The sequence below is a fragment of the Bufo bufo genome, chromosome 9, assembly GCF_905171765.1.
Source record: "Bufo bufo chromosome 9, aBufBuf1.1, whole genome shotgun sequence".
Classification (NCBI taxonomy): Eukaryota; Metazoa; Chordata; class Amphibia; order Anura; family Bufonidae; genus Bufo; species Bufo bufo.
In genome coordinates, this window is record NC_053397.1 from 52,072,683 (window position 1) to 52,099,693 (window position 27,011).

A 27,011-nucleotide genomic window follows, 5' to 3' on the forward strand; every position below is an offset into this window, starting at 1 on the left:
TCCTCAACGCAACTGATGGTCCCAATCCCATTTATAAGGCAAGAAATCCCACTTATTAAACCTGACAGGGCACACCTGTGAAGTGAAAACCATTTCAGGGGACTACCTCTTGAAGCTCATCAAGAGAATGCCAAGAGTGTGCAAAGCAGTAATCAAAGCAAAAGGTGGCTACTTTGAAGAACCTAGAATATGACATATTTTCAGTTGTTTCACACTTGTTTGTTATGTATATAATTCCACATGTGTTAATTCATAGTTTTGATGCCTTCAGTGTGAATCTACAATTTTCATAGTCATGAAAATAAAGAAAACTCTTTGAATGAGAAGGTGTGTCCAAACTTTTGGTCTGTACTGTATATTCCCACATTCTGTGTTAGAGAATTAATCCCTGCCACTATAGGGCGTCCTTTCATGGGGGTAAGGCCTTTATGAATTTTGGGTATGGCATAAAAAGTGGGAATCTGTGGATATGGTATAAGCATGTATTAGAGTTCTTCCTGGGACACTAGTTTCTCTTCAAACGCATCCAATAGTAGGGCCTCAAGCTCAGCATAGAAATTAGGTGTCAAGGCAAAACCGTGAGTGGCTACAAATGTAGCATTAATATTGGAATTTGCAATCCATATATGCAGTCTTCCCTTCCATTATGATATCCCAGACTGTTCCTGCAGTATATTTATTAGATTCATATCAATTATTTTTGTGGGAATTATTTTAAGAATTAAATATAAAAGTTACATTTTAAGTAGGTTTATTCCTCACTTTACCATCATCCTCCCTTCCTGGTGCCTCAACACTGTCACCCTGCTGCCCCCCAACAGTGATAGCCAGTTCGCCGTGTTTGCCAGCGAACACATGCGGGCTGCCATCTTTAGTAAGGTAGACTCACCCGTCCAGAATGGCACATCAATGCGAGCTGTGGCAAGAAGGTTTGCTGTGTCTGTCAGCGTAGTGTCCAGAGCATGGAGGCGCTACCAGGAGACAGGCCAGTACATCAGGAGACGTGGAGGAGGCCGTAGGAGGGCAACAACCCAGCAGCAGGACCGCTACCTCCGCCTTTGTGCAAGGAGGAACAGGAGGAGCACTGCCAGAGCCCTGCAAAATGACCTCCAGCAGGCCACAAATGTGCATGTGTCTGCTCAAACGGTCAGAAACAGACTCCATGAGGGTGATATGAGGGCCCGACGTCCACAGGTGGGGGTTGTGCTTACAGCCCAACACCGTGCAGGACGTTTGGCATTTGCCAGAGAACACCAAGATTGGCAAATTCGCCACTGGCGCCCTGTGCTCTTCACAGATGAAAGCAGGTTCACACTGAGCACATGTGACAGACGTGACAGAGTCTTGAGACGCCGTGGAGAACGTTCTGCTGCCTGCAACATCCTCCAGCATGACCGGTTTGGCATTGGGTCAGTAATGGTGTGGGGTGGCATTTCTTTGGAGGGCCGCACAGCCCTCCATGTGCTCGCCAGAGGTAGCCTGACTGCCATTAGGTACCGAGATGAGATCCTCAGACCCCTTGTGAGACCATATGCTGGTGCGGTTGGCCCTGGGTTCCTCCTAATGCAAGACAATGCTAGACCTCATGTGGCTGGAGTGTGTCAGCAGTTCCTGCAAGACGAAGGCATTGATGCTATGGACTGGCCTGCCCGTTCCCCAGACCTGAATCCAATTGAGCACATCTGGGACATCATGTCTATCCACCAACGTCACGTTGCACCACAGACTGTCCAGGAGTTGGCAGATGCTTTAGTCCAGGTCTGGGAGGAGATCCCTCAGGAGACCGTCCGCCACCTCATCAGGAGCATGCACAGGCGTTGTAGGGAGGTCATACAGGCACGTGGAGGCCACACACACTACTGAGCCTCATTTTGACTTGTTTTAAGGACATTACATCAAAGTTGGATCAGCCTGCAGTGTGTTTTTCCACTTTAATTTTGAGGGTGACTCCAAATCCAGACCTCCATGGGTTGAAAAATGTGATTTCCATATTTTTTTTTGTGTGCTTTTGTTGTCAGCACATTCAACTATGTAAAGAACAAAGTATTTCAGAAGAATATTTAATTAATTCAGATCTAGGATGTGTTATTTTTGTGTTCCCTTTATTCTTTTGAGCAGTGTATATCCTAATCCGTGTGGAGGGAGCACAGAGGAGGCAAAACCACCTCATGGAGTTAAAGGGGTTGTCTCATCATGGACAATGGGGGCATATCGCTAGGACATGCCCCCATTGTCTTATAGGTGCGGGTCCCACCGCTGGGACCCGCACCTATAATGAGAACGGAGCCCCGCAAGGTGGTGGCTGGAGGACTCCGGTCCGACCACTGCCAAGCCGGCCCCCCTACAGAAGTGAATGGGAGTGTACCGCGCATGCTGAGCCAGCTCTGAATGGAGAGTTGCTGCGCATGCGCAGTGCGCCCTCCTTCACTTGCGAGGCTCCGTTCTCGATATAGGTATGGATCCCAGCGGTGGGACCCGCACCTATAAGAATATGGGGGCATATCCTAGCGCTATGCCCCCATTGTCCATGATGAGACAACCCCTTTAAAATACCTCGTAAGGGGATGTACTGTATGGTGAGCAATGTAACTGTGGGTGAGTTTATAAAAGCTTCTAGCAGCTCTCACACCCCTCATATACTCCAAACTACATACAAATACAGCCCCAGACCCCTCACCGGAAATCACTGACCACAGCATAAGGGCCTGCGGGAGCAGTCACATGATCTCATGACGTCATGACCTCAAAGACGCCAATACATAAGCCTAGGAAGTAGAACGGAGGGGACGGGAGCCATAGCCTCCCTTTGCCCTCCTTGAAATGCCTGGCGCCCGGGGCCACCCCACCCCCCTGACCTCACCTCACCCCCCTGACCTCACCTCACCTCCCTCTACGCTACTGACCACAATTACACAACCATGAGCTCAGCATACAGCCGCTCTGACGTCACCGGCGTGCTGTGTACACTCCCCGGCGGCAGGTGGCGCTGCACCCCTCTGACCTTCTCATTCAATAATAATACGACAGCGTGAGACTCACGTGTGGCTGCCGTTCCGGGGCCGGGAGTGAGTCACGGTTACACAGCACTTCTCGTCTAGAGCTGTACGACTGCCAAGTCATCGTGCCGCAGCAATCTTATAACAGCAGAGAGCGCAGGCGGGGCTCCGCACACTGCACGGGACAGGCTCGCACCGGCATCCGCACACTGCACGGCGGCACGGGACAGGCTCGCACACTGCACGGCGGCACGGGACAGGCTCGCACCGGCATCCGCACACTGCACGGCGGCACGGGACAGGCTCGCACCGGCATCCCTACCCACACACAAGGCTCACACACCCGGGACATGGGCACCGACAGCGCCGCAGCCCGGGCCCTGCTGGACGGGGCCAGCTCCATTCACCTGCACACCGGCAACCTGATGAACTGGGGGCGGCTGAAGAAGAAATGTGCGCTCTCCACCAGCGAGGAGGTGGGTGATGTGTGCCGCGTGCACTTACCTGCAGTGGCCGCCAGCTGCACCTTACCTTGTATACTTGCAGGGCAATGGTTTTTCCATATGTGTGTATTTGGGGTCACTTATCACTTCCCTGCATTGTGTCCTCAGCCTTGTTCCTTCAGGGCTCATGTCCACGAACGTAAGGGCTGCAATATACAGGCACCAGCCGTGTGCACTCCGTGGTACGGATGCGGACCCGTTGACTTGGATGGGTCCGCAAGATACGGCCAAAGATTGGACATGTCGCTGATTGAGCAGAGGCGCGGATCGGAAGCCTATGGGAACACTACGAAACCCTTCCCTGGGCTTTTGGGTCCATGCCTCTGCACATGTGCACCCCCCATGTGGAGTTGTGGAGTCAGTGGGTAGCTGGGCATACAGTGCACCCCCCCCCCATGTGGAGTCAGTGGGTAGCTGGGCATACAGTGCACCCCCCCCCATGTGGAGTCAGTGGGTAGCTGGGCATACAGTGCACCCCCCCCCCCATGTGGAGTCAGTGGGTAGCTGGGCATACAGTGCACCCCCCCCCCCCCCCCATGTGGAGTCAGTGGGTAGCTGGGCATACAGTGCACCCCCCCCCCCCCATGTGGAGTCAGTGGGTAGCTGGGCATACAGTGCACCCCCCCCCCCTGTGGAGTCAGTGGGTAGCTGGGCATACAGTGCACCCCCCCATGTGGAGTCAGTGGGTAGCTGGGCACACAGTGCACCCCCCCATGTGGAGTCAGTGGGTAGCTGGGCACACAGTGCACCCCCCCATGTGGAGTCAGTGGGTAGCTGGGCACACAGTGCACCCCCCCATGTGGAGTCAGTGGGTAGCTGGGCACACAGTGCACCCCCCCATGTGGAGTCAGTGGGTAGCTGGGCACACAGTGCACCCCCCCATGTGGAGTCAGTGGGTAGCTGGGCACACAGTGCACCCCCCCATGTGGAGTCAGTGGGTAGCTGGGCACACAGTGCACCCCCCCATGTGGAGTCAGTGGGTAGCTGGGCACACAGTGCACCCCCCCATGTGGAGTCAGTGGGTAGCTGGGCACACAGTGCACCCCCCCATGTGGAGTCAGTGGGTAGCTGGGCACACAGTGCACCCCCCCATGTGGAGTCAGTGGGTAGCTGGGCACACAGTGCACCCCCCCATGTGGAGTCAGTGGGTAGCTGGGCACACAGTGCACCCCCCCATGTGGAGTCAGTGGGTAGCTGGGCACACAGTGCACCCCCCCATGTGGAGTCAGTGGGTAGCTGGGCACACAGTGCACCCCCCCATGTGGAGTCAGTGGGTAGCTGGGCATACAGTGCACCCCCCCCCCCATGTGGAGTCAGTGGGTAGCTGGGCATACAGTGCACCCCCCCCCCCCATGTGGAGTCAGTGGGTAGCTGGGCATACAGTGCACCCCCCCCCCCCCATGTGGAGTCAGTGGGTAGCTGGGCATACAGTGCACCCCCCCCCCCCATGTGGAGTCAGTGGGTAGCTGGGCATACAGTGCACCCCCCCATGTGGAGTCAGTGGGTAGCTGGGCATACAGTGCACCCCCCCCCCATGTGGAGTCAGTGGGTAGCTGGGCATACAGTGCACCCCCCCCCCCCCCCCCCCCGTGGAGTCAGTGGGTAGCTGGGCACACAGTGCACCCCCCATGTGGAGTCAGTGGGTAGCTGGGCATACAGTGCACCCCCCCATGTGGAGTCAGTGGGTAGCTGGGCATACAGTGCACCCCCCCCCCCATGTGGAGTCAGTGGGTAGCTGGGCATACAGTGCACCCCCCCATGTGGAGTCAGTGGGTAGCTGGGCATACAGTGCACCCCCCCCCCTTGTGGAGTCAGTGGGTAGCTGGGCATACAGTGCACCCCCCCCCCCCCCCCCCCGTGGAGTCAGTGGGTAGCTGGGCACACAGTGCACCCCCCCCCCCCCCCCCATGTGGAGTCAGTGGGTAGCTGGGCACACAGTGCACCCCCCATGTGGAGTCAGTGGGTAGCTGGGCATACAGTGCACCCCCCCCATGTGGAGTCAGTGGGTAGCTGGGCATACAGTGCACCCCCCCCCCCCCATGTGGAGTCAGTGGGTAGCTGGGCATACAGTGCACCCCCCCCCCGTGGAGTCAGTGGGTAGCTGGGCATACAGTGCACCCCCCCCCCATGTGGAGTCAGTGGGTAGCTGGGCATACAGTGCACCCCCCTCGATGTGAGTAGTCGGGCATACAACGCCCCGTGTACTGTCCAGCACTCTGTTCTGAAGGTTGTCCTGTCAGCATGACTTGCAGCTTTTACCTTCAGCACATTGGTGGACTGACCGCTCAGCAATCCTCTTATGTACCTGATACTCCAGTATCCATCAAATTACGGTTATGGTTTGTGCGCACTTGTAGACGTGTTACTAGTGCATTTTGATGCAGTTCTGCCCCAGACCTCGCCCTCTGCATTGCAAAGGATGAAATTTGCACTGAAAATCCGCGCAAAATTGACGTGCTGCATCTTTCTCAATCCGCACCGCAGACCAGAGTAAATGACATTTGAAACCTGTGCTACGGACCGCAATGCATGGGCACCGGCCGCGTGCCCGCCATTTTGCGTTTGCGGACCCATTTACTTGAATGTGTCCGCAATCCACAAGATTCAGTGCACACCGCAAAGAAATGCGTTTATTTTATGGTGCGGAAGCAAGGACCGAAATTCCACGGAAGCGCTCCGTATCTTGTGAATTGCGGACCACAATGGGTCCGCATCCGCAATGGTGCCCGTATATTGCGGAGCCGCTGTTTGTGGGCCGTAATACAGCCATGGGGTACACGCATTCGTGTGCACGAGCTCTTACTTAGCTGGCATTCTTATGCCTCATTCACACGTCCGTGTTGAAATCCGTGATAAGATGGTCTGTGGTTCGCCCGAGTTTAGTCCGTGTCATCCATGTTTCATGGACACTACGCAGCTGAAAATTCATTTTCATAGCGTCTCCTCCTAGTGGTCTGTGAAACATGGATGCCATCTGTGTTGCTTTGGTTTTATTCATGGACTTATAGACTATAATGGGCGATTGATCTGTAAACACGGACAAAATTGAGCATGCTTCCGTACGGATGTGTGAATGCACAAATTAAAACGACTGGGTGTGCGCTGCCGTTTTTCCGTATGCCATATACAGTAATTGGGCATAACATTTTTAATAGATGGTTCAGCAAGAACGGATACGGAAGGCATACGGATGCATTTCCTTATGTGCTCCGTTTTGTTTTGTTTTTGCGGAACCATTCACTTGAATGGAGCCAAGCACCGTGATTTGCGGACAAGAAAGGACATGTTCTATCTTTTCACGGTATGGAAATACTGAAACGGAATGCACATGGAGACACTTCAGTTTTTGTTTTTTTTTGTTTTGTTTTTTGCTGAACGATTGAAATGAATGGTTCAGTATATGTACCGCATACTGAACTCAAAAAACGGCCAGTATACTGAACGCAAAATACTGTCGTGTGCATGAGCGCTTACACTGCAGATTTTTTAAGTGAAAACCTGCATGAAAAATCCTTGTGTATTACACACTGTGTGCATGTAGCCTTAAAGGGGTTATACAAGAAAAAAAATGTCTGTACCCTCTGTCGGATCATTATACGTCAGTGTGTGAGGAACAGAAAATGGGAAGATGGAGCCTGTGCCGGTACTGACAGTATCGGCCCGTATTGGGGCATGCTTCATTAGCAAGGGGAATGACAACACCCAATTGTCAATGTGTTCATACGTTTCCAGTAGGAATAATTAGAGGAGTGCCACAACACAGAAAAGATGCTGTGCATAGCCTTTAAATGTCCGTTTATTAATCCAGCCGGCTGTGCACTGCACACACTATATTGGAAGCTTTCTAAAGCCAGACCATGTGGACACTTGCCTCTCGGCGTGGCGTAGCCATCTACATGCAGGTCACCACCGCCTGCCGGTCAGTCGGTGTCCGCAGTGGCGACCTGTGCAGTCACGTGTCCTTCCTGACACAACCACTGAAGCCATTGATTGGTCTCAGCGGTGATGTGTGTAGACAGTTTGTCATGCTTTTAATTTTCACACTGTGTCTGCTCTGATGGACATTGGTTTTCATTCTCAGAAAGTCCTTTAACCCTTTGCAGTGCAGTAGGGTGAGGTCGGCAGTGAATCCACAGCCAAATCACATACAAAATGATATACTTGTGCTTTCCTGGCCAAATCCACAGAGGAAATTATCCTCCATGTGGGGGGGAAGTTTCCCTCCTTGAGTTTGAGGACACTTGTATGGGAGGCCAAGGCCGGCCACACCGCAGCCTCCATTCATAACACGATGAGTCACTCTTGTTTAGTGTTAAGCTTGGGCAACAGACGTGTGAACCGTCTGAAAGAGGAAGGAAGATTTGCCGTGAGGATGACTCTACAGATCCCCCTCCCCATAGCAGTGCACAGATCCCCCTCCCCATAGCAGTGCACAGATCCCCCTCCCCATAGCAGTGCACAGATCCCCCTCCCCATAGCAGTGCACAGATCCCCCTCCCCATAGCAGTGCACAGATCCCCCTCCCCATAGCAGTGCACAGATCCCCCTCCCCATAGCAGTGCACAGATCCCCCTCCCCATAGCGGTGCCATGCACAGATCCCCCTCCCCATAGCGGTGCCATGCACAGATGCCCCTCCCCATAGCGGTGCCATGCACAGATGCCCCCTCCCCATAGCGGTGCCATGCACAGATGCCCCCTCCCCATAGCGGTGCCATGCACAGATGCCCCCTCCCCATAGCGGTGCCATGCACAGATGCCCCCTCCCCATAGCGGTGCCATGCACAGATGCCCCCTCCCCATAGCGGTGCCATGCACAGATGCCCCCTCCCCATAGCGGTGCCATGCACAGATGCCCCCTCCCCATAGCGGTGCCATGCACAGATGCCCCCTCCCCATAGCGGTGCCATGCACAGATGCCCCCTCCCCATAGCGGTGCCATGCACAGATGCCCCCTCCCCATAGCGGTGCCATGCACAGATGCCCCCTCCCCATAGCGGTGCCATGCACAGATGCCCCCTCCCCATAGCGGTGCCATGCACAGATGCCCCCTCCCCATAGCGGTCTATTCTGGCAGTAACTTTTACTCAGCGCATCTTTATTACCTTACAATGAAGCTCAGGTAACAGGCAGAGCGGGCGGCGGCGTAACGTCACTCAGTTACGTGACGCACCTGCTCCGCCGACTTTATGAATGAAGGAGGCGGAGCAGGCGCGTCACGTGAGTAAGTGACGTTACGCCGCCGTCCTCTCTGCCTGTAACTGGAGCTTCATTGTAAGGTAAAATAAAGATGCGCTGATTTAAAGTAAACCGCCCGCATAGCAACGAATCAGCCATTATTCGATAACTGGATTCGTCGACAACGAATCCTGTTATCGAATATTATCGATAGTCGATTAATCGTTGCAGCCCTAACTTAGATTATGAGCCCCACTGGGGGCAGCGTGATGCTGATGTCTGTAAAGTGCTGCGGAATATAGTAGCGCTATATAGGTGCATAAAATAAATAAATTGACTGAAACTAGTACAATGACATCACTAGCTTAGAAAAAGACTGCGGCGCTCATTAAACACCCAGACTCTTCTAGCAGCCAGTCAGCGGGGTTCCCAAGTGTCCGGCTTCCACCGATCTGACATTGATTTCCTGTCCTGAGGATAGATCATCAGTGCCTTTTCTCGGATAACCCCTTTAACACCTTGCTATAGATGGTATTATAGTGGAATGATTCGAAATGCAAATACCTCAGTACCCGACCGATGGTATTTGAAAGAAAAGAGATTGGTTATGGTTGGAATTAATTGCGATCCCCAATGCACGGGCACCGTCCAAGTGGCCTGCGCTGACTAATGCAAACCCATTAGAACTTGAATGGGTCAGCGATCTGTCTGCGCCGCAAAAAAAAAAAAAGAGCATGTTCTATTTTTTTTTACGGTGCAGAGGCTCAGACTAAAATGCTATGGAAGCGCAGGCCACTTGGACTGTAGTGCTTCCGTGGCCTTCTGCTCCATATCTTCCCATTGCCAAAATTAGCATTAACAATTTCCTGCCCCCCCTAATGTCAATTGCCCCGGGCCAGTGCTGTACTCATGTTCCTTATACCTGGAGGCAACATTTAGGTTGGATTCGCACGCAGCCTTTAGCAGCATTTTTTTTGCTGTATTGTTTAAAAAAAAATCTGAAAGGCGTGTATGAAGGAGACCTGAAACTGCTGCTATTAGTCAGACTCACATCCATGATCTGGATGCTAAAAGGCATTAGTGCCAACCACCGACCCTTGTCCTGCCCTTTTTAATACAGGATCTATTTTGGATCTGGTCAAGATACCAGGTAGGTTGATGTACTGCTCCAAACTAGTAGCTATTGGGCCACATTTATCATTACTCTGACAGCTCACTCCACTTTCACATATGGCTAAAGTCAGTTTTAGCCAAGTCAGATTTATGATCGGCCCTTTAAGACTGTAATAAATGTGGTTTGAAGGTAGCAGTTTATCGGTCAGTAAGCAGCTTTACAAAAGTCGCACATCTTTACGAAAGTCACATGTTCTATTAAAAAGTCTCATAAGATAAACATGGTCCTCACTGGAGTCAAATTGCACATTTTTTTGCGACTTTTTAAATAGTTGCAATAGTAAATTTGTCTAGAGATTCATTTACGTAATAAAACACACCCACTTTCAGTAAACTGGCGAGCATAGTGCAGAGCAGAAAAAAGTCGCAAATTTTTGCGCAGTTTTAGCAATTGCGCCTAAATTTGCGTCTTTTTCACTCCATTATTCTGACTTGAGCTAATGATAAATCTGGCCCATTGTCTTTACGTGCACGGAGGAATTAAGCAAAGACACACACGCTGGGGTCAAAGCAAAATCTCTAGTTTATCAGGCTGATTTAAGATATCAGCTAGAAGCGCAACTACGCAGCCCCCTCACTGACATGTACATAGGGCTTTGGAATGCGCTCCTTCCCCCCTCCCATCTTCAAGATAGTGGGAAAGCTGTATGTGTGCCTGGTGGTACATCCAGGAAGCAGGATTTTTCTACTAAGCGGTGTCTGAGCAGTGTAACGTAAGTGTATATAGAACAAGCAAGTACCCATACTGGCTAGCTCAGGCAAATGGAATGATACCGTCCACTTAGAGAGCCATTCTGGAAAAAGTGCTTTTAATACATATGCAAACGAGCAGTAAAGTGCACCCAGGACGGGACCAAGCCACTCTGTGCACCCTCTCCCCCTGCTTCCTCGGCCTGCCCCTCCTTCTCCTTGGCTGCTTCCTGCATAGTCATCTCGCCTGGCCACGCCAATCTCCCTTAAGTGGCCTGTTTATTGACCATTGATGCCATGAGCGAACGGGGCTTGTATGTCTGCTGTTCTAGTAATGTAAGTTAGGCCTCTTGTACACGACCTTGTGCTGCGGACCGCAAATTGCGGTCCGCAATGCACGGGCACCGACTGCTTGTGGATCGCGGACCCATTCACTTGAATGGGGTCTGAGATCCGTCCGTTCCGCAAAAAGTTTCTATTTTATTTTTTTTCGTGCTTCCGTTCCGCACAGCATCTCCGGAGTTGCTGACCCATTCAAGTGAATGGGTCCGTAGCCGTGTTGCGGAATGCACACGGTCGGTGCCCTGTGTATGGCGGACCTGCCTTATGCGGGCCACAATACGGCCACGGGGGACACACTGTCGTGTGCAAGAGGCCTTATAGGAAGACATTGGGGAAGATTCACTAATAGTGTCGCATTTTACACTGTCTAAGAATACAAATTCCAATCTTAATATTAGACAAATGTACTATTCTGGAGCATGGACCTTTAAAGAGGACCTTTCACTAGAATGAAACATCTAAACTAAGTATACAGACATGGAGAGCGGCGCCCAGGGATCCCCCTGCACTTACTGTTATCCCCGGGCGCCGCTCCGTTCTCCCGGTATAGGCTCCGGTATCTTCATAGTTAGGCTCCACCCAGGGGAACCTGACGCCGTCTCATTCTCCCAGGCTGTAGCGCTGGCCAATCGCATCGCTCAGCTCATAGCCTGAGAGGCTTTTTTTCTCTCAGGCTATGAGCTGAGCGCTGCAATTGGCCAGCGCTACAGCCTGGGAGAATGAGACGCCGGCAGGTTCCCCTGGGTGGAGCCGAACATATGAAGATACTGGAGCCTATACCGGGAGAACGGAGCGGCGCCCAGGTATAACAGTAAGTGCAGGGGGATCCCTGGGCGCCGCTCTACATGTCTGTATGCTTAGTTTAGATGTTTCATTCTAGTGAAAGGTCCTCTTTAAGTTTGGAGTTATCGTAAATTCTGCTCCAGATTTACACCAGAATTTTGCCCGTGTGGCTGTGCCCAAGCAAATTGTCTAGTCTAAGTTTACACCATCTATAAGTGGTGAAGTCGTTTTACTCCAAAAATGCGCCAAAGCATTTTTTGGTTTGGCGCACAGAGGCCCATTTAGGCCACATGTGAAGCAAAGCTTGCACGCCTTTTACTATTGGGGGAGAAAAAAATAAATAAATAAATCTGCCCCAATTCTGTTGTATTATGCAGGTCTCCTTTGTGAGATTTCTGATCAGTGCTCACGTGATTGATCTCCTCTGCTTATATTTTGTGATATTCTGTTTTCCACACCTTGTGGTGTTGAGGGTGCAGAATAAAATATGACAACTTCACAGTCAACGACTTTTGGTAAAAATGTTTAAAAAATTATTATTATTTTTTTGCAGTTGGGCGATTGCATTAGGACAACTTTAAATGAATGGAGCATGAAAGTTAGTCCTGAGCTGGTGCAGGTAATTATTGCTCTTGTTTTCTTATGCTGACCTTGCAGTATTGGTGTAGACCAGGAATGCCCAACCTGCATGCCTGGACAACCTACAGCTATTAGGGCATGCTGGGAGTTGTAGTTTTGCAACAGCTGGGGGGCTGCAGGTTGAGCATCTGTGGTGTTACAGCTAGTCATTAATATTTTCCATGGTACCATAGAGAGGAAAAGCAATGACCATTTTTTATGCTTTACTATTAAAAATAAATTTGCAAAGTGCCTTAAAGGCGTTTTCCAGGAGTATAATATTATTTGCCTATCTTTAGGACAGGTCATCAATGTCAAGTGGGTGGGGGTCAAACACCCAGCACCCCACTTATCAGTTTGCTCTGGTGAATAATACATGCTCTTCCTAGACCAGGGATGTCACATTTATTGGTCACATGACCTGTGAGCAGCTCAGTCCCATTCAAGTGAATGGGCCTGGGCTGCAATACCAAGCACGGCCACTATACAATGTCTGGCGCTGTGCTTAGTAAGCTGTAAGGAAGCCTCAGCCTCTTTATCCCATGACTAATGTAAAAAATGAAAATCAGACATCATACAGTACAGGACAATCTCTTTCTAACAAAACTAGAACCAGCCCTGTACCTCCCATGGATCCAGAGATCTCCACATTCAATGTTCTGCGAGATTTATATCAAGCTGACAGCTTAAGGGGCGTGTCCTTTCTGCTGTAGCCAAAGGGGTGTGTCCACACTCTCCCTATCACAGCTCAGGGGGGCGTGTCCAAGCTCTCCGTATCAAACTGAGCACCTGCGGCCTTCTCAGTGAGCTGGACGAAGAGATAAGAAAAACAAACAGCAGGTGGCGCTATACAGAGCCATTTCCTTGAATAACTAATCAGCTATATTAAATATTTAATTACATGCAATTACAAAAGTATTCACATCCAGGTGCTGGTTTGGAAACTGTAGAATATTTTTCTTGGAAAATCCCTTTATTATCTGTCTGTTCTCTTACCTGCCCACGGTAAAAGCTAGCTGCTGTGTTCTGCTACAGTATGGTTTCTTGACTAGTCAGAGCTTGAACGGGTTGTCCCAGAAATGATTTCGCCTGTTGACATTATAGCTGATAAATCTGACTGCCGGGACCCCCTCGGATCACTAAGTTGGGGGGGTGGCCCTGCAGTGAGGAAGGGATTGAGCGGAGCGGTGGGAAAACATGTGCCGCACCATTGAAAGCCTATAGGAGGGTGTTTGGTTAGTTTTGATTACTGAAAATATTTGGATTAAAGGGGAACATAGCTTCCTTATCGCTGATGTCAAGTTGTCAGAGAATGGCACGGCTGGTATGTAGAAGGGCTTTGTCTCAGACCAGACAGTTATTGTGGCCGAGGCGCGACTTGTCAGACTGCGTTAGCAAATAGGAATTTGCACTCCCTCGTCTTTCAGTACTCTCTCCAATTCCGTGTTTTGTCAACTGCATGACATTGCCTGGTATATTGGGAGATGGAAAGAGACCAACTATGAGCAAACGTGCCTTATAACCCATTATTCAGAATTCCTCAGTCTTCTCAGCTCACATCTACTCTGTATGTGGTACTGGCGAAGTCCCCCAGACTTCAGTGTAGTCGGGTGCATGCCGGCAGTAATGCTGACTGTTTCCAGTAGCAGCTACCACAATTAAGTGATAAAGAACGTGCTACTCTTTTGTCCTTTAGGAAGCTCCAGATGCCTTGGAATGTGCCATGACCCCGGCACTGGAAACCATAAACCCTGAAGAAAGAGACGAGATGAAAGTGTCCGGTAAGTGTGGTGGAAAATGCAGCTCGAGGGCTTCATGTAGTTGAAATTATATTTCAAGAGGTTGTCTGCCTACTATAAAGAAATGAGCATTACCTACCTGGTAGATACTTCGCCATTACTCCAATTCTCCTGACCAGGATCTGTTTACCTTGCTACGACAGGTGACTCCTGCAGCCAGTTACTGGCGTCAGCGGTGCACTGAAGAGGCCAGTGATTGGTGCAGTGGTCACGTGTTGTCAGTGTGACGTCACCGCTGCAGCCGAGTAAGACTATCCCAGTGGGAAGAACTGGATCGGCAAATTCTGTGTTGCCTGACTTCTTCCTGAAACCAGACACACCCTTTAACGTTGGCATAAATACTTATATATGTAGTATGTGTGTGTGTGTGTGTATATATATATATATATATATATATATATATATATATATATATAAAAATTGTTATTTTTTTTTGAATACTGATCACAATAACTGCCTGACTTTCTTCTTTTTTTTTTTTTCTTTCCCCTACTAAAGTAAAGCTGTTTATTTTGGGCAATGGCCTTTCATCTATCAGGCAAGCTGTAGACATGGGTAAGTCGTGCATATCTACCTTCTATCAAATGTTTCATTGGGGAGATGTTTTGAATTTAATTTAATTTTTTTAAGGCAAACAAGCAGTAAACTTACATCAAGACTAGATATGCCGCCAACTAGAATTGCTGTAGTTCGGATCGTGTGGCACTTGTGCACAGTCACTCTTTTTAAAGGGTTTGTCCAGTTTTCCCATATTAAAAAGACCTAGTTGCAGGATTTGACATCAATATCAGATCGGCGGGAGTCCGACTTTCGGAACACGCACTGATCACCTGTTTCTCTTCTCTGCTTACCACCGTTTCCCTGCGTTGCAGAGTTGCTGCAGTGTAATTACAGGTGCTCTGTTGCGTTCACTTGTATTTTTATAAGCTTGGAATAACCCTTTAGGCCCCTTTCGCACGAGGGAGTTTTCTGTGCGTGTGAAATGCGTGACGTTAACGCATAGCACCCGCACTGAATCCTGACCCATTCATTTCAATGTCTGTTTCCATGAGCGTTTTTTTTTTTTTTTTTTTCACGCATCAGTTCTGCGTTGCTTGAAAAGAGCAGCATGTTCTATATTCTGCGTGTTTGCAGACCTGGCCCCATAGAAGTGAATGGGGCTTCAGTGAAAAACGCATTGCATCCGGAAGCAAGTGCGGATGAAATGCATTTTTCACTGATGGTTGCTAGGAGATGTTTGTAAACCTTCAGTTTTTTTATCACACGCGTGAAAAACGTATTGCACTCGCGCGGATAAAACTGAACACAATCGCAGACAAAACTGACTGAACTTGCTTGCAAAATGAAGTAAGTTTCACTGAACGCATCCGGACCAAATCCGACACCACAGTGGTGGTTATTTTTGTTTTCAGTTTGGCTTCTTTTAAATACAGAGCGTTAAAGCAATTGCATTTTTTCCATTTTTTTTTCTAGAGGATTAAAAAAAAAAAAAAAAAAAAGAACCTTGTGGGAAAAATGACATTCAAACATATTTAGCAACACAAAAAAGGCATAAAAATGCAGTATGCCACGAGGAGAGCAGCTGTTTTGAACCGAGGACAAGGAGATGCAGCAGCGTCCTTGCAGGGATCCAGAGCGACGTGGGTGCCGGGGAGAAGATATGTATAATGTATACGAGGGGCATGGGAAGGGGGACTGGGGGCGTCAATATAGGGGTTGGATAACCCCTTTAATGTAAAGATGAGTCAGAGGTTCTGCCACTGCCTTGTCAATCCTACCCTGCCTATTGCCATTTTATGGCATTACGTCTGACTTGTATGACAGCTTCAGTTAAGGCTACTTTCACACTGGCGTTTCAGGGTCCGCCTGTGAGATCCGTTTCAAGGCTCTCACAAGCGGCCCCAGACGGATCAGTTTGGCCCCAATGCATTCTGAATGGATGCGGATCCGCTCAGAATGCATCAGTTTGACTCCGCCTCCATTCCGCTCTGGAGGCGGACACCAAAACGCTGCTTGTAGAGTTTCGGTGTGTGCCTGGCGGTGCGGAGCCAAACGGATCCGTCCTGACCTACAATGAAAGTCAATGGGGACGGATCCGTTTACATTGACACAAATATGGTGCAATTGTAAATGGATCCGTCCCCCATTGACTTTCAATGTAAAGTCAGGACGGATCCGTTTGACTTCACCTAGACTTTTTTTGACTAAGTGTATGCAGACGGATCCGTACTGAACGGATACCATCGTTTGCATTTATAGGTGCGGATCCGTCTGTGCAGATACCAGACGGATCCGCACCGAACGCAGGTGTGAAAGTAGCCTTAGTTGGAATTTCCAGGATGCAAAAGTCAGGCTCTAGGGCAGTGATGTCGAACCTTTTAGAGGCCGAGTGCCCAAACTGTAACCCAAAACCCACTTATTTATCGTAAAGTGCCAACACGGCAATTTAACCTGAATACCACAGTTCAATATAGTATAGCTTCCATGTACTTTATCACTTAGCTATAATAGCCTGCCTACAGTCAATGCGCTGCCTGTGCTGTTCATAGTGCGTCCTGCGCTGATGAATGGCAGGAAAAGTCTAAGGCATATTGGTACAGCATAGACTTTTTCACAGTGCGGGTGCCCACAGAGAGGGCTCTGAGTGCCGCCTCTGGCACCCGTGCCATAGGTTCGCCATCACTGCTCTAGCGGATAGCGTTGACCGAACTTGTGTTTCAAGTTCGGCATACAAGGTTCGAGTTATCTAAGAATTCCGTTATGGATTCCACTACCACGGACTATAACTTACGGTCTGTGGTAGCGGAATCCATAAGGCCCCTTTCACACGGGTGAGATTTCCGCGCGGGTGCAATGCGTGAGGTGAACGCACTGAATCCGCACTCATTCATTTCTATGGGGCTGTGCACATGAGCGGTGATTTTCACGCATCACTTGTGCGTTGCGTGAAAACCGCAGCATTTTCTATATTGTGCGTTTTTTACGCAACGCAGGCCCCATAGAAGTGAATGGGGCTGCGTGAAAATCGCAAGCAAGTGCGGATGCGGTGCGATTTTCACGTACGGTTGCTAGGAGACGATCGGGATGGGGACCCGATCATTATTATTTTCCCTTATAACATGGTTATAAGGGAAAATAGCATTCTGAATACAGAATGCATAGTACAATAGGGCTGGAGGGGTTAAAAAAATAAATTATAATTTAACTCACCTTAATCCCCTTAGTCCGGCTTCTCTTCTGTCTTCATCTTTCAGTTTTTTATCACGCGCCTGCAAAACACATTGCACCCGCGCGATAAAAACTGAACGGAACGCAATCGCAGTCAAAACTGACTGCAATTGGGTACCTACTCGCGCGGGTTTGCCGCAACGCATCTGGACTTTATCCGGACGCGCTCGTCTGCAAGGGGCCTAACAGAATTCTTAGATAGCCCAAACTAGAAACGCCAGTTCGCTCATCCCCCATAAAGCAGCTCTCAAGGCTAGAGACATGGACAGTTAAACATTCTTCTTTTTTTTTTTTTTCTTTTTTTTTTTTGAGTGGCCATGATGAACTCTAAACCCCCCACCCCCAGATAATAAAAACACTGAAGTATGCAAATCAATTTATACATGGTGGTCTTACATTGAAGTCCTCTCTTACGCAGATTTCTGTGAACAGTTTTGTGTCTGCTGCAAAGCTAAATGCAGGTTTACAGCGCACGAACGCTTGTTCCCGATAAGGTGCCGCTGCAGTGCCATAGCTCATCCTCATACTGTGGAGGTGATCACTGCAGGTAAAGGCAGCTCTCGCCTCCACTGAGCGAGCAGGCATTATGTGTACATGCAGCATAACTTGCTTTTCAAACCCCACGGCTGACTAGTTGCTTGTGAACTCTGCAGTAAGAGGTTGAGAAACTCTTGTCCTGGATTATGTTAAGTTTCCACTGTTCAGGCCTGACCTCCTCTGAACTGGCTTTTCCGTAAAACCCATATTAGTGTTCAGATAATAGAGGCTCTGATGTAAACCACATTGAAAATAACCAGTTTTGTTGGCAGAGCATACGGCTGGCGTCAGTACTGAAGAGCTCATGGACACAGCAGATTAGCAAACATGTGGTGTTAATACTGTGTACAAGTTCACCTTCCACAGTCCTCGCTCTGCCAAACAGGCTTGCCTGCCATTGTTTCCAGAGAACCCCCGGGGTCTATACCAAGCATAGTATGCAGGTATTTATATAGTGCCTTATCTAAGGGGTCAGGACCACATGAGCGCCAGTAACTATTGCCACCTTATCAATTTCTGTACATTTTCCTAGGATGTTTAAAGGGGTTGTCAGAGTTTATTTTTTTGTTCTTTCTATGATCCTAACTGGGCAAATGTAACAGCTTTCCAATTAACTCACTTTATCTCCAGTGGCTGGTTTCTCAGATTTGACTGAGGGTCACATGACCTGTGATGTCAGCTTCTCTCCCTGCTCTGATAAAGGTCGTTTACAAGCCTGTAAACGAGACGTCACTGTGCTGGCCACGCCCCCTTCACGGCTGGCTGCTCTATCCTAGGATTCTTAACCCCTTCAGCTGCACAGACTGGCTAGCTGCAGCAGGCAGTGAGGAGACAATTCTGGGCACAGGAGCTGAACGACTAGAGAGAGCATTGCACAAGGAGGTAGGGGGAAGATCCTGTGTGTATTAGCAGTGTCATTGTACAGCTGGGACTTGTGGTTCTACACTTACAACATGCTGCAGAGTCTCCCAGCAGGCAGACATGTCACTCAGGGCAGCTCTTGTATTCACTCTTAGCAGAGCAGGGGGAGGGGCAGAAAAGAACCAGGGAAATGAGGAAATATATTTATTTATTTTTTTTGCATAAAACTTGCTTAGCTCAGTTATATATTGCTGCCCATCAGATTTTCAGTGTTTATTTATTTTTTTTTCATAACTCGGACAACCCCTTTAAAGGTAAAAGCATCCATATTGTTTTGCTAGTTAAAACTAGATACTGAGAAATATAATTTTTTTTATTCTGTTTTCTGTAAAACCTAAAAGATGGGCCCATTAATTGCTGGGGTATTCAGATATTTAATTTTCCCTTTTTGTTTCTGAAATAAAAGGGTGTCCTGAGACTTTTGACTCACCCTGTATATCCGTGTAAGATGGGATACACCATTCACAGTAGGTGATGGTCAGAGCTCCCCCTCCCCTCAGAATGTGAAGTCAAAATCGGGTGAGGGTCATATGAGGCGACTTACTGTTTTGGGCGGATCTGTCATAGATCTGCAAAAAACGGATCCGTTTCAATAATACAACCGCATAGATCTGTCATGAACTCCATTGAAAGTCAATAGGAGACGGATCCGTTTGGCTCAGTTTCGTCAAGCAGACGGCAAAACGCTGCAAGCGGAATGGAGACTGAACGGAGGCGAACTGATGCATTCTGAGCGGATCCTTTTCTATTCAGAAGGCATTAGGGCAAAACTGATCCGTTTTGGACCTTGTGAGAGCCCTGAACGGATCTCACAAACGGAAAGCCAAAACGTCCGTGTGAAAGTAGCCTAAGGAGAGGGCGTTTAAGGACATATCCTATCTCCTCTAAACTCACTCCTGGTTTTGGCTTTGAAAACCCTGGACGTATTGCATGCTGGGGTGTCCATATTTGGGTTCTTGATGGTTTTTTGAAGCCAAAGCCAGTTCCTGGCTATGGCTTCAAAAGCCTTGCCGTAAAAACCTAGACTTTATGGACCTTGTATACTGATGAGCTTTTGTAGAAGCGGTATCTGTAGCCATCGCTTGTCCCCATTCATCCTAGTGATTGTCAAGTCATTATCGGGAACGTTTGGTGGGTTGTCAGTAATTGCCTGAAATGTCAGTTGGTGTAAAATGACCTTTATACTTTCTAGACAACATTTCTTCTGTCGTATAAAGAGTGTGACCTACGTTTGTCCTCATCTGCCTTTGACTTGTTTCCATATTTAGTTGAAAGTCCAGACAACAAATGGACATCTGGCACAGCAGAAAGATTTTACTCTTCAGTGAATTTCACGCTGTGGATTTTTCTCCCATTTTAATTCTGGCACGTTATGCCACCGTCTACATTAAGCAGATTCTGTTGCTCTGTATATAGTAATAGAAATCCTGTAATGAGCTGTAATTGAATTTTCTTAACATTGCCTCCATAGATGGCATGAAAGTGGTCTTTAGGCTTTGTTCACATCCGCATTAGGGTGCATTCACAGAACCGCATTTTGCGTACCACAAAATACATATGGATCTGCAGAAAATACAGATGACGTCTGTTTTTATTTAACCACCTCAGCCCCCAGTGCTTAAACACCCTTAATGACCAGGCCACTTTTTACACTTCTGACCTACACTACTTTAACCGTTTATTGCTCGGTCATGCAACTTACCACCCAAATGAATTTTACCTCCTTTTCTTCTCACTAATAGAGCTTTCATTTGGTGGTATTTCATTGCTGCTGACATTTTTACTTTTTTTGTTATTAATCGAAATTTAACGATTTTTTTGCAAAAAATGACATTTTTCACTTTCAGTTGTAAAATTTTGCAAAAAAAACAACATCCATATATAAATTTTTGCTCTAAATTTATTGTTCTACATGTCTTTGATAAAAAAAAAAAATGTTTGGGTAAAAGTTATAGCGTTTACAAACTATGGTACAAAAATGTGAATTTCCGCTTTTTGAAGCAGCTCTGACTTTCTGAGCACCTGTCATGTTTCCTGAGGTTCTACAATGCCCAGACAGTACAAACACCCCACAAATGACCCCATTTCGGAAAGTAGACACCCTAAGGTATTCGCTGATGGGCATAGTGAGTTCATAGAACTTTTTATTTTTTGTCACAAGTTAGTGGAAAATGTTTTTTTGTTGCTTTTTTTTTGTTTTGTTTTTTTCTTACAAAGTCTCATATTCCACTAACTTGTGACAAAAAATAAAAACTTCTATGAACTCACTATGCCCATCAGCGAATACCTTGGGGTGTCTTATTTCCAAAATGGGGTCACTTGTGGGGTAGTTATACTGCCCTGGCATTCTAGGGGCCCAAATGTGTGGTAAGTAGTTTGAAATCAAAATCTGTAAAAAATGGCCGGTGAAATCCGAAAGGTGCTCTTTGGAATATGGGCCCCTTTGCCCACCTAGGCTGCAAAAAAGTGTCACACATGTGGTATCGCCGTATTCAGGAGAAGTTGGGCAATGTGTTTTGGGGTGTCTTTTTACATATACTCATGCTGGGTGAGAGAAATATCTCGGCAAAAGACAACTTTTCCCATTTTTTTATACAAAGTTGGCATTTGACCAAGATATTTATCTCACCCAGCATGGGTATATGTAAAATGACACCCCAAAACACATTGCCCAACTTCTCCTGAGTACGGCGATACCAGATGTGTGACACTTTTTTGCAGCCTAGATGCGCAAAGGGGCCCACATTCCTTTTATGAGGGCATTTTTAGACATTTGGATCCCAGACTTCTTCTCACGCTTTAGGGCCCCTAGAATGCCAGGGCAGTATAAATACCCCACATGTGACCCCATTTTGGAAAGAAGACACCCCAAGGTATTCAATGAGGGGCATGGCGAGTTCATAAATTTTTTTATTTTTTTTGGCACAAGTTAGTGGAAATTGATATTTATTTATTTTTTCTCACAAAGTCTCCCTTTCCGCTAACTTGGGACAAAAATTTCAATCTTTCATGGACTCAATATGCCCCTCACGGAATACCTGGGGGTGTCTTCTTTCCGAAATGGGGTCACATGTGGGGTATTTATACTGCCCTGGCATTCTAGGGGCCCTAAAGCGTGAGAAGAAGTCTGGAATATAAATGTCTAAAAAATTTTACGCATTTGGATTCCGTGAGGGGTCTGGTGAGTTCATGTGAGATTTTATTTTTTGACACAAGTTAGTGGAATATGAGACTTTGTAAGAAAAAAAAAAATAATAATTTCCGCTAACTTGGGCCAAAAAAATGTCTGAATGGAGCCTTACAGGGGGGTGATCAATGACAGGGGGGTGATCAGGGAGTCTATATGGGGTGATCACCCCCCTGTCATTGATCACCCCCCTATAAGGCTCCATTCAGATGTCCGTATGTGTTTTGCGGATCCGATCCATGTATCCGTGGATCCGTATAAAACATACGGACATCTGAATGCAGCCTTACAGGGGGGTGATCAATGACAGGGGGGTGATCAGGGAGTCTATATGGGGTGATCAGTGGTTGATAAGGGGTTAATAAGTGACGGGGGGGGTGTAGTGTAGTGTGGTGTTTGGTGCTACTTTACTGAGCTGCCTGTGTCCTCTGGTGGTCGATCCAAACAAAGGGGACCACCAGAGGACCAGGTAGCAGGTATATTAGACGCTGTTATCAAAACAGCGTCTAATATACCTGTTAGGGGTTAAAAAAAACACATCTCCAGCCTGCCAGCGAACGATCGCCGCTGGCAGGCTGGAGATCCACTCGCTTACCTTCCGTTCCTGTGAGCGCGCGCGCCGACAGAAAATCTCGGCTATCGTGAGAGGAAGCGTATATGCCTCCACCCAGAAGAGCAGGGCCGCCGCCAGGACGCAATCCTGCGTACGGCGGTCCTGAGGAGGTTAATTTGCGAACCGCAAAACACATACGGTCGTGTGCATGTAGCCTAATACCGATGACCTATCTGATTTGGAGGGGGTCCGACATCCAGGGCCCCCGCTGATCAGCTGTTTGAGAAGGCATCGGCGCTCGCAGCTTTCCCTAGGCCGGTGACGACACGTTCATCCACATTCACTTATATGATACCAAGCACAGCCGCTATACAATGTACGGCGCTTTGCTTGGTAACCTGAGAGAAAGCCGTGGAGCTCACAGGAGCGCTGATTGGCAGGTGTCTGACCCCCAACCGGTCAGATACTAATGACCTGTCCTGAGGATAGGTCATCAGTATCAGCTCAAAAGGGGGAAGATAGGTGCAGCTTAGTCACATTCCCGTGGATGGGTCTGAGCTGCAGTACCAAGCACAGCCACTATCCAATGTATGGCGCTGTGAAGAGACTGCAGCGCTCACTGGAGCTCCAGCCTCTTAAAACAGCTTATCTGCAGCAATTTGCGGTAAGCACATGCATGGTTTGGCCACTCGGCACACTACGGTATCTGTGAACTCTGCCTCGTAAATTGCGTCTCAGAATAAGTTTTATGCAATAAGTCACTCAGTTATAGAAGTAAAAACGTGCACTTCTCCAGTGCCAGCATAACCACCTCGCCCCTATGTGTTCCTCCAGCATGTTCCACCCTTGCTGTGGCCCAGTTGGATTCTGTGATCATCGCACCACCTCCGTTGGAAGATGGCGTCGTTCTTACCCTGGAGCATCTGCAGCCGTACTGGGGAGAGCTGGAAAGTCTTGTGCAGGACAACAAAGTTATTGCTATAGGAACATCAGATTTGGATAAACCACTCTTGGAACAGCTTTACCTGTGGGCACAGGTGAGGCCTGGCATCCAGCTCCTGACTGTCTGACAAGACATGTTGTGCTTTGTGTGTGTGGAATTTATATAATTTACGGCAGCGGTGTGATGTATTGTTCTTCACCCCTTGGCATTAAAAACCTTTGGGTGGAGGGCTTGGTTGCATTCAGCGAAGCTGTTTCCTGCTCCTATGTAAATACAGCTTATCATTGTGTAATGAAATGCTATGCCACATTCTGATGTAAATTTGCATTTTCAAGATCTCTGCTTGCAGTAAGCGAGTGTAAACTTGAAAGTCCCTACCTTGTCCTGCTCATACAACTGCATGCATCATTAGAAAATAAATAACTTTGCCTCCCCAAGCCTCTAAATGCAGAGAAATGATAAAAGCTCATAATCCTCCTCCGTTTGCAGTGGCGCTTTACTGTTCTGGTCTGTGTTTACACGACTGCAGCGGTGACGTAGCCGCATAACCCATGTGAAAGCTGCAGCCAATCGTTACCTTCAGCAGTCTTGGGCCATGTACTGCTGAGGCCATTGACTGGCGGCAGTGGTGACCTGGGATATATGACTTGTCATGGCTACAGGCAAGTAAGCAAATCCTGTCAGGGGACTAACTGGTGCATATAGGATTTTATTTATTGTATTTTTTTTCACATTTGGGAAAACCTGTTTTAATAAATGTTTTCATTCCTGTACAGCAAGCAGAGATCATTCAGACTGAAAAAAGCTAACTTTTCAGAACTTTGTACTTTTTTGTTATATAATGAAAAGCTTTATAGATATGAAAATGGAAAGACATTCATAATCCATATTAAAAGTTTAATTGGTTTTAATTTTTATTTTATTTTTATCTGTGAGCTACAGATGAGTATAACCTATGTGGCAAAATCTGCTTTTCTGCAGGTAAAGCCAAGTAGCAACCAAGTGAATCTGGCATCATGCTGCATCATGCCGCCGGATCTGACAGACTTTGCTAAGCAGTTTGACATCCAGTTATTAACGCATAGTGATTCCAAAGGTAAGTGCACAGACCTGTCTGGTTTATGTATACGTGCAGAGAGCTGTTTCAGACGCGCTAGTTCCACACTCCGGACTCGCAGCGTGAGTGTGCGGCAGCTCCCGTCCTGACCTCCCAGCACTGATAGGGTTGCATAGCATTATACTCATTTATGAAGCTATGTAACCCTTATAGGTCTGAAATGTTATTGGATAAGACATAATGCTGTAATTGTTAGCCAATACATTCCAGAACTGTAAGGGTTACACAGGAGCATAAATCAATATAATGCTATGCGACCCCGTCAGTGCTGGGAGGTCAGGACGGGAGCTGTCTCATACTCACGGAGGCTGGAACTCGCTCGTCTAAAAGGGGCCAGAGGGGACACGCACGAGCACCGCCTGTAGTGCAATACCTTCTGGAGAACAACACAAGAAACTTTCTTCTTTGGTTGTGTAAATTTAGGCAATCGTACCCCCTTTATTAGATGGCAAAGTTCAGCATTGCTGCAGAGCCCCAGGGACTGGGAGGGATCCATCTGGTCACAAAAGTGTACAAAGTGGCCATTCTCCCATTTGATGTGTTATTGCTCTATCGGATCTAATTTAATCTCTGATATAGTGGATGATTTATTAATACTGGCACGGCACCCTGTATGACCAGAGGAGCACACAAGGCTTTGTATAGTGATTGGGGGAGGGGGATCAAAAATATATTTGTCAAAATTATGTACAGACTCATCCTGTCAATGCCGAAGTAAGGGAGATGTACTTCAAGGGTTATTACCAACCTAGAGATAATATTGCATATCCAGAGGATATACCATAAATGTTTGATAGATGTAGGTGCAGGTCCTAAAGTTGGGACCTGTGTCTGGAATGGAGGGGGGAACCCCTGGATCCTGTCCTGCCTGGAAGTGGTGAGAGTATGAATGTATAGGTGGCTGGTCATGTGCGCATTTTGCTGTGTTCGCTTCTATGCGAGACACAGAAAACAGATTAGCGTACATGTGAGATGGGTATCGGGGATCCCCCAGTTGGGACCTACGTTTATGGCATATTTTGTGCATAAGCTATATGTGACTTAGGTGATGTGGTTCACAGGTTTTTGTTGCAGTTCTTTGAGCCAAAACCACACTTGGATTGTTCCCTCATATATATTGTATTCCTTTCCAACCCACTTCTGGCTTTGGTTCAAAAAGCTGCCACCAAAAGCAGTGTGTGACTCCACGCCAAGGGAGCGGTCGCATGGGCACATTTTGCAATAACTGACCTCCATTTCTTTCCCAATCTCATTGGACTCGTCTGCCTACCTTCTTATTTTTTATTTCATTTATTTTCACACAGAGATCTTAGCCGAAGAAAGTTTTCAAGAAGCTCTCAGAGAAGGCATCCAAGATGCTCAGGCTGATAGTTGGTCACCCGAATGGATCTTACGATATTCGGTCATTGTGAAAACACGTGGAATTATAAAATCAAAAGGCTACATAATACAAGCAAAGAGGAAAGCTCCCCATTAACCACTGACGTTATCGGACACTCGTATATAGCGGCCCTTGGTTGTGAAAAGAGAGACCAAAATTCTTCAGGCTGCGGGGCAATACCTGTGGTCAGGATGTCGTTTACAAATTGGAAAATATGGGTCAAGGAGAAAAGCTAATCTTTCCTCCCAATCTGGCAATTGCTGAAGAGTTCATTGTGTTGGTAGTTAGATCACTAGTTGGCTCTGTGTAAATGGCACAAACAGCCTCTGCTTTATTCTGTGCTTGTGTAACCCATGTTCCTCTTCTCGGCTGACGGTTATGCAGTTTGTGTCTTGAAGGGTGTAACGATGCCACAAAACGGCATCACAGAGCATCTAATCTGTCATTGACTCAACTATCAATAGACTTGCGCACAATTCAGCATGGAAACCTGTCCGTAATTTGTAGGACTGTGGCTGGCCATACACATTTTATATCCGTTTAAGGGCTCGCACACATGACCGTATGTTTGGTCCGCATCTGATCCACATTTTTTGCAGACCCATTCATTTTAATGGGGCTGCAGAAGATGCGGACAGCATCCTCGCGTCTATTCCACGGCCCCTCAAAAAAGATAGAACATGTCCTATTCTTGTCTTTTTCACAGACAAGGATAGGACATTTCTGCAGAAGTTAAAAAAAAGAAAGTGACCTGCACACGGCTGGGATCTGTAGGCATGAGCCCTAACAACCCCCCACCCCTCCATTTCACCAGCACTCTCGGCAGGGGAGAACAAACTCATCGCCCATCAGAGTGTCAAGAGGGTCCGCCGACATTGCCAGGTTTGTCCCACGTTTAGTGTGTATGGCCATCTGATGGCAGCCCTCCAATCATCAAGCCCGAGGACTTTAATCCTTTTATCTCTTGTTTTCTGATCATAGGAAACCCTATTTCAGACACTAGACCATTGTGATGCAGCTCAGTACATGCAGGTTAGAAGTTTGCTCTAATAGATAACACAGG

The 27,011-nt window shown here is 47.8% G+C and overlaps 2 protein-coding genes across 3 annotated transcripts in view; one reads left to right on the forward strand and one right to left on the reverse strand.

The window, feature by feature from the left end:
* The window catches only part of LOC120978502 (very-long-chain enoyl-CoA reductase-like), a 142,792-nt gene extending 139,661 nt beyond the window's left edge, over positions 1 to 3,131 (reverse strand). Inside the window, exon 1 of the mRNA XM_040406671.1 lies at positions 3,040 to 3,131. Coding sequence (XP_040262605.1) covers positions 3,040 to 3,120 — 81 coding nt within the window. The 5' untranslated portion in view covers positions 3,121 to 3,131. The remainder of the gene's footprint in view (positions 1 to 3,039) is intronic.
* Positions 3,132 to 3,156: 25 nt separating this feature from the next.
* GCLM (glutamate-cysteine ligase modifier subunit) lies at positions 3,157 to 27,011 on the forward strand. Of its 2 annotated transcripts, none has more exons than XM_040406674.1 (8): positions 3,157 to 3,206; positions 3,338 to 3,472; positions 12,218 to 12,283; positions 13,979 to 14,063; positions 14,580 to 14,636; positions 23,342 to 23,544; positions 24,432 to 24,546; positions 25,872 to 27,011. In XM_040406674.1, the coding sequence occupies exons 2-8, from the start codon at positions 3,347 to 3,349 to the stop codon at positions 26,042 to 26,044; spliced, it is 825 nt and encodes a 274-aa protein (XP_040262608.1). In that variant the 5' UTR covers positions 3,157 to 3,206; positions 3,338 to 3,346; the 3' UTR covers positions 26,045 to 27,011. The 2 variants fall into 2 exon arrangements, with proteins under 2 accessions (XP_040262608.1, XP_040262609.1); XM_040406675.1 differs by having other exon boundaries at positions 3,158 to 3,199; positions 3,331 to 3,472.

Coding starts and splice junctions, on each gene's coding strand:
- GCLM (XM_040406674.1), top strand. CDS start 3,347: ATGGGCACCGACAGCGCCGCAGCCCGGGCCCTGCTGGACGGGGCCAGC. Junction 23,545..24,431: donor AGCTTTACCTGTGGGCACAG/GTGAGGCCTGGC, acceptor GCTTTTCTGCAG/GTAAAGCCAAGTAGCAACCA. Junction 24,547..25,871: donor AACGCATAGTGATTCCAAAG/GTAAGTGCACAG, acceptor ATTTTCACACAG/AGATCTTAGCCGAAGAAAGT.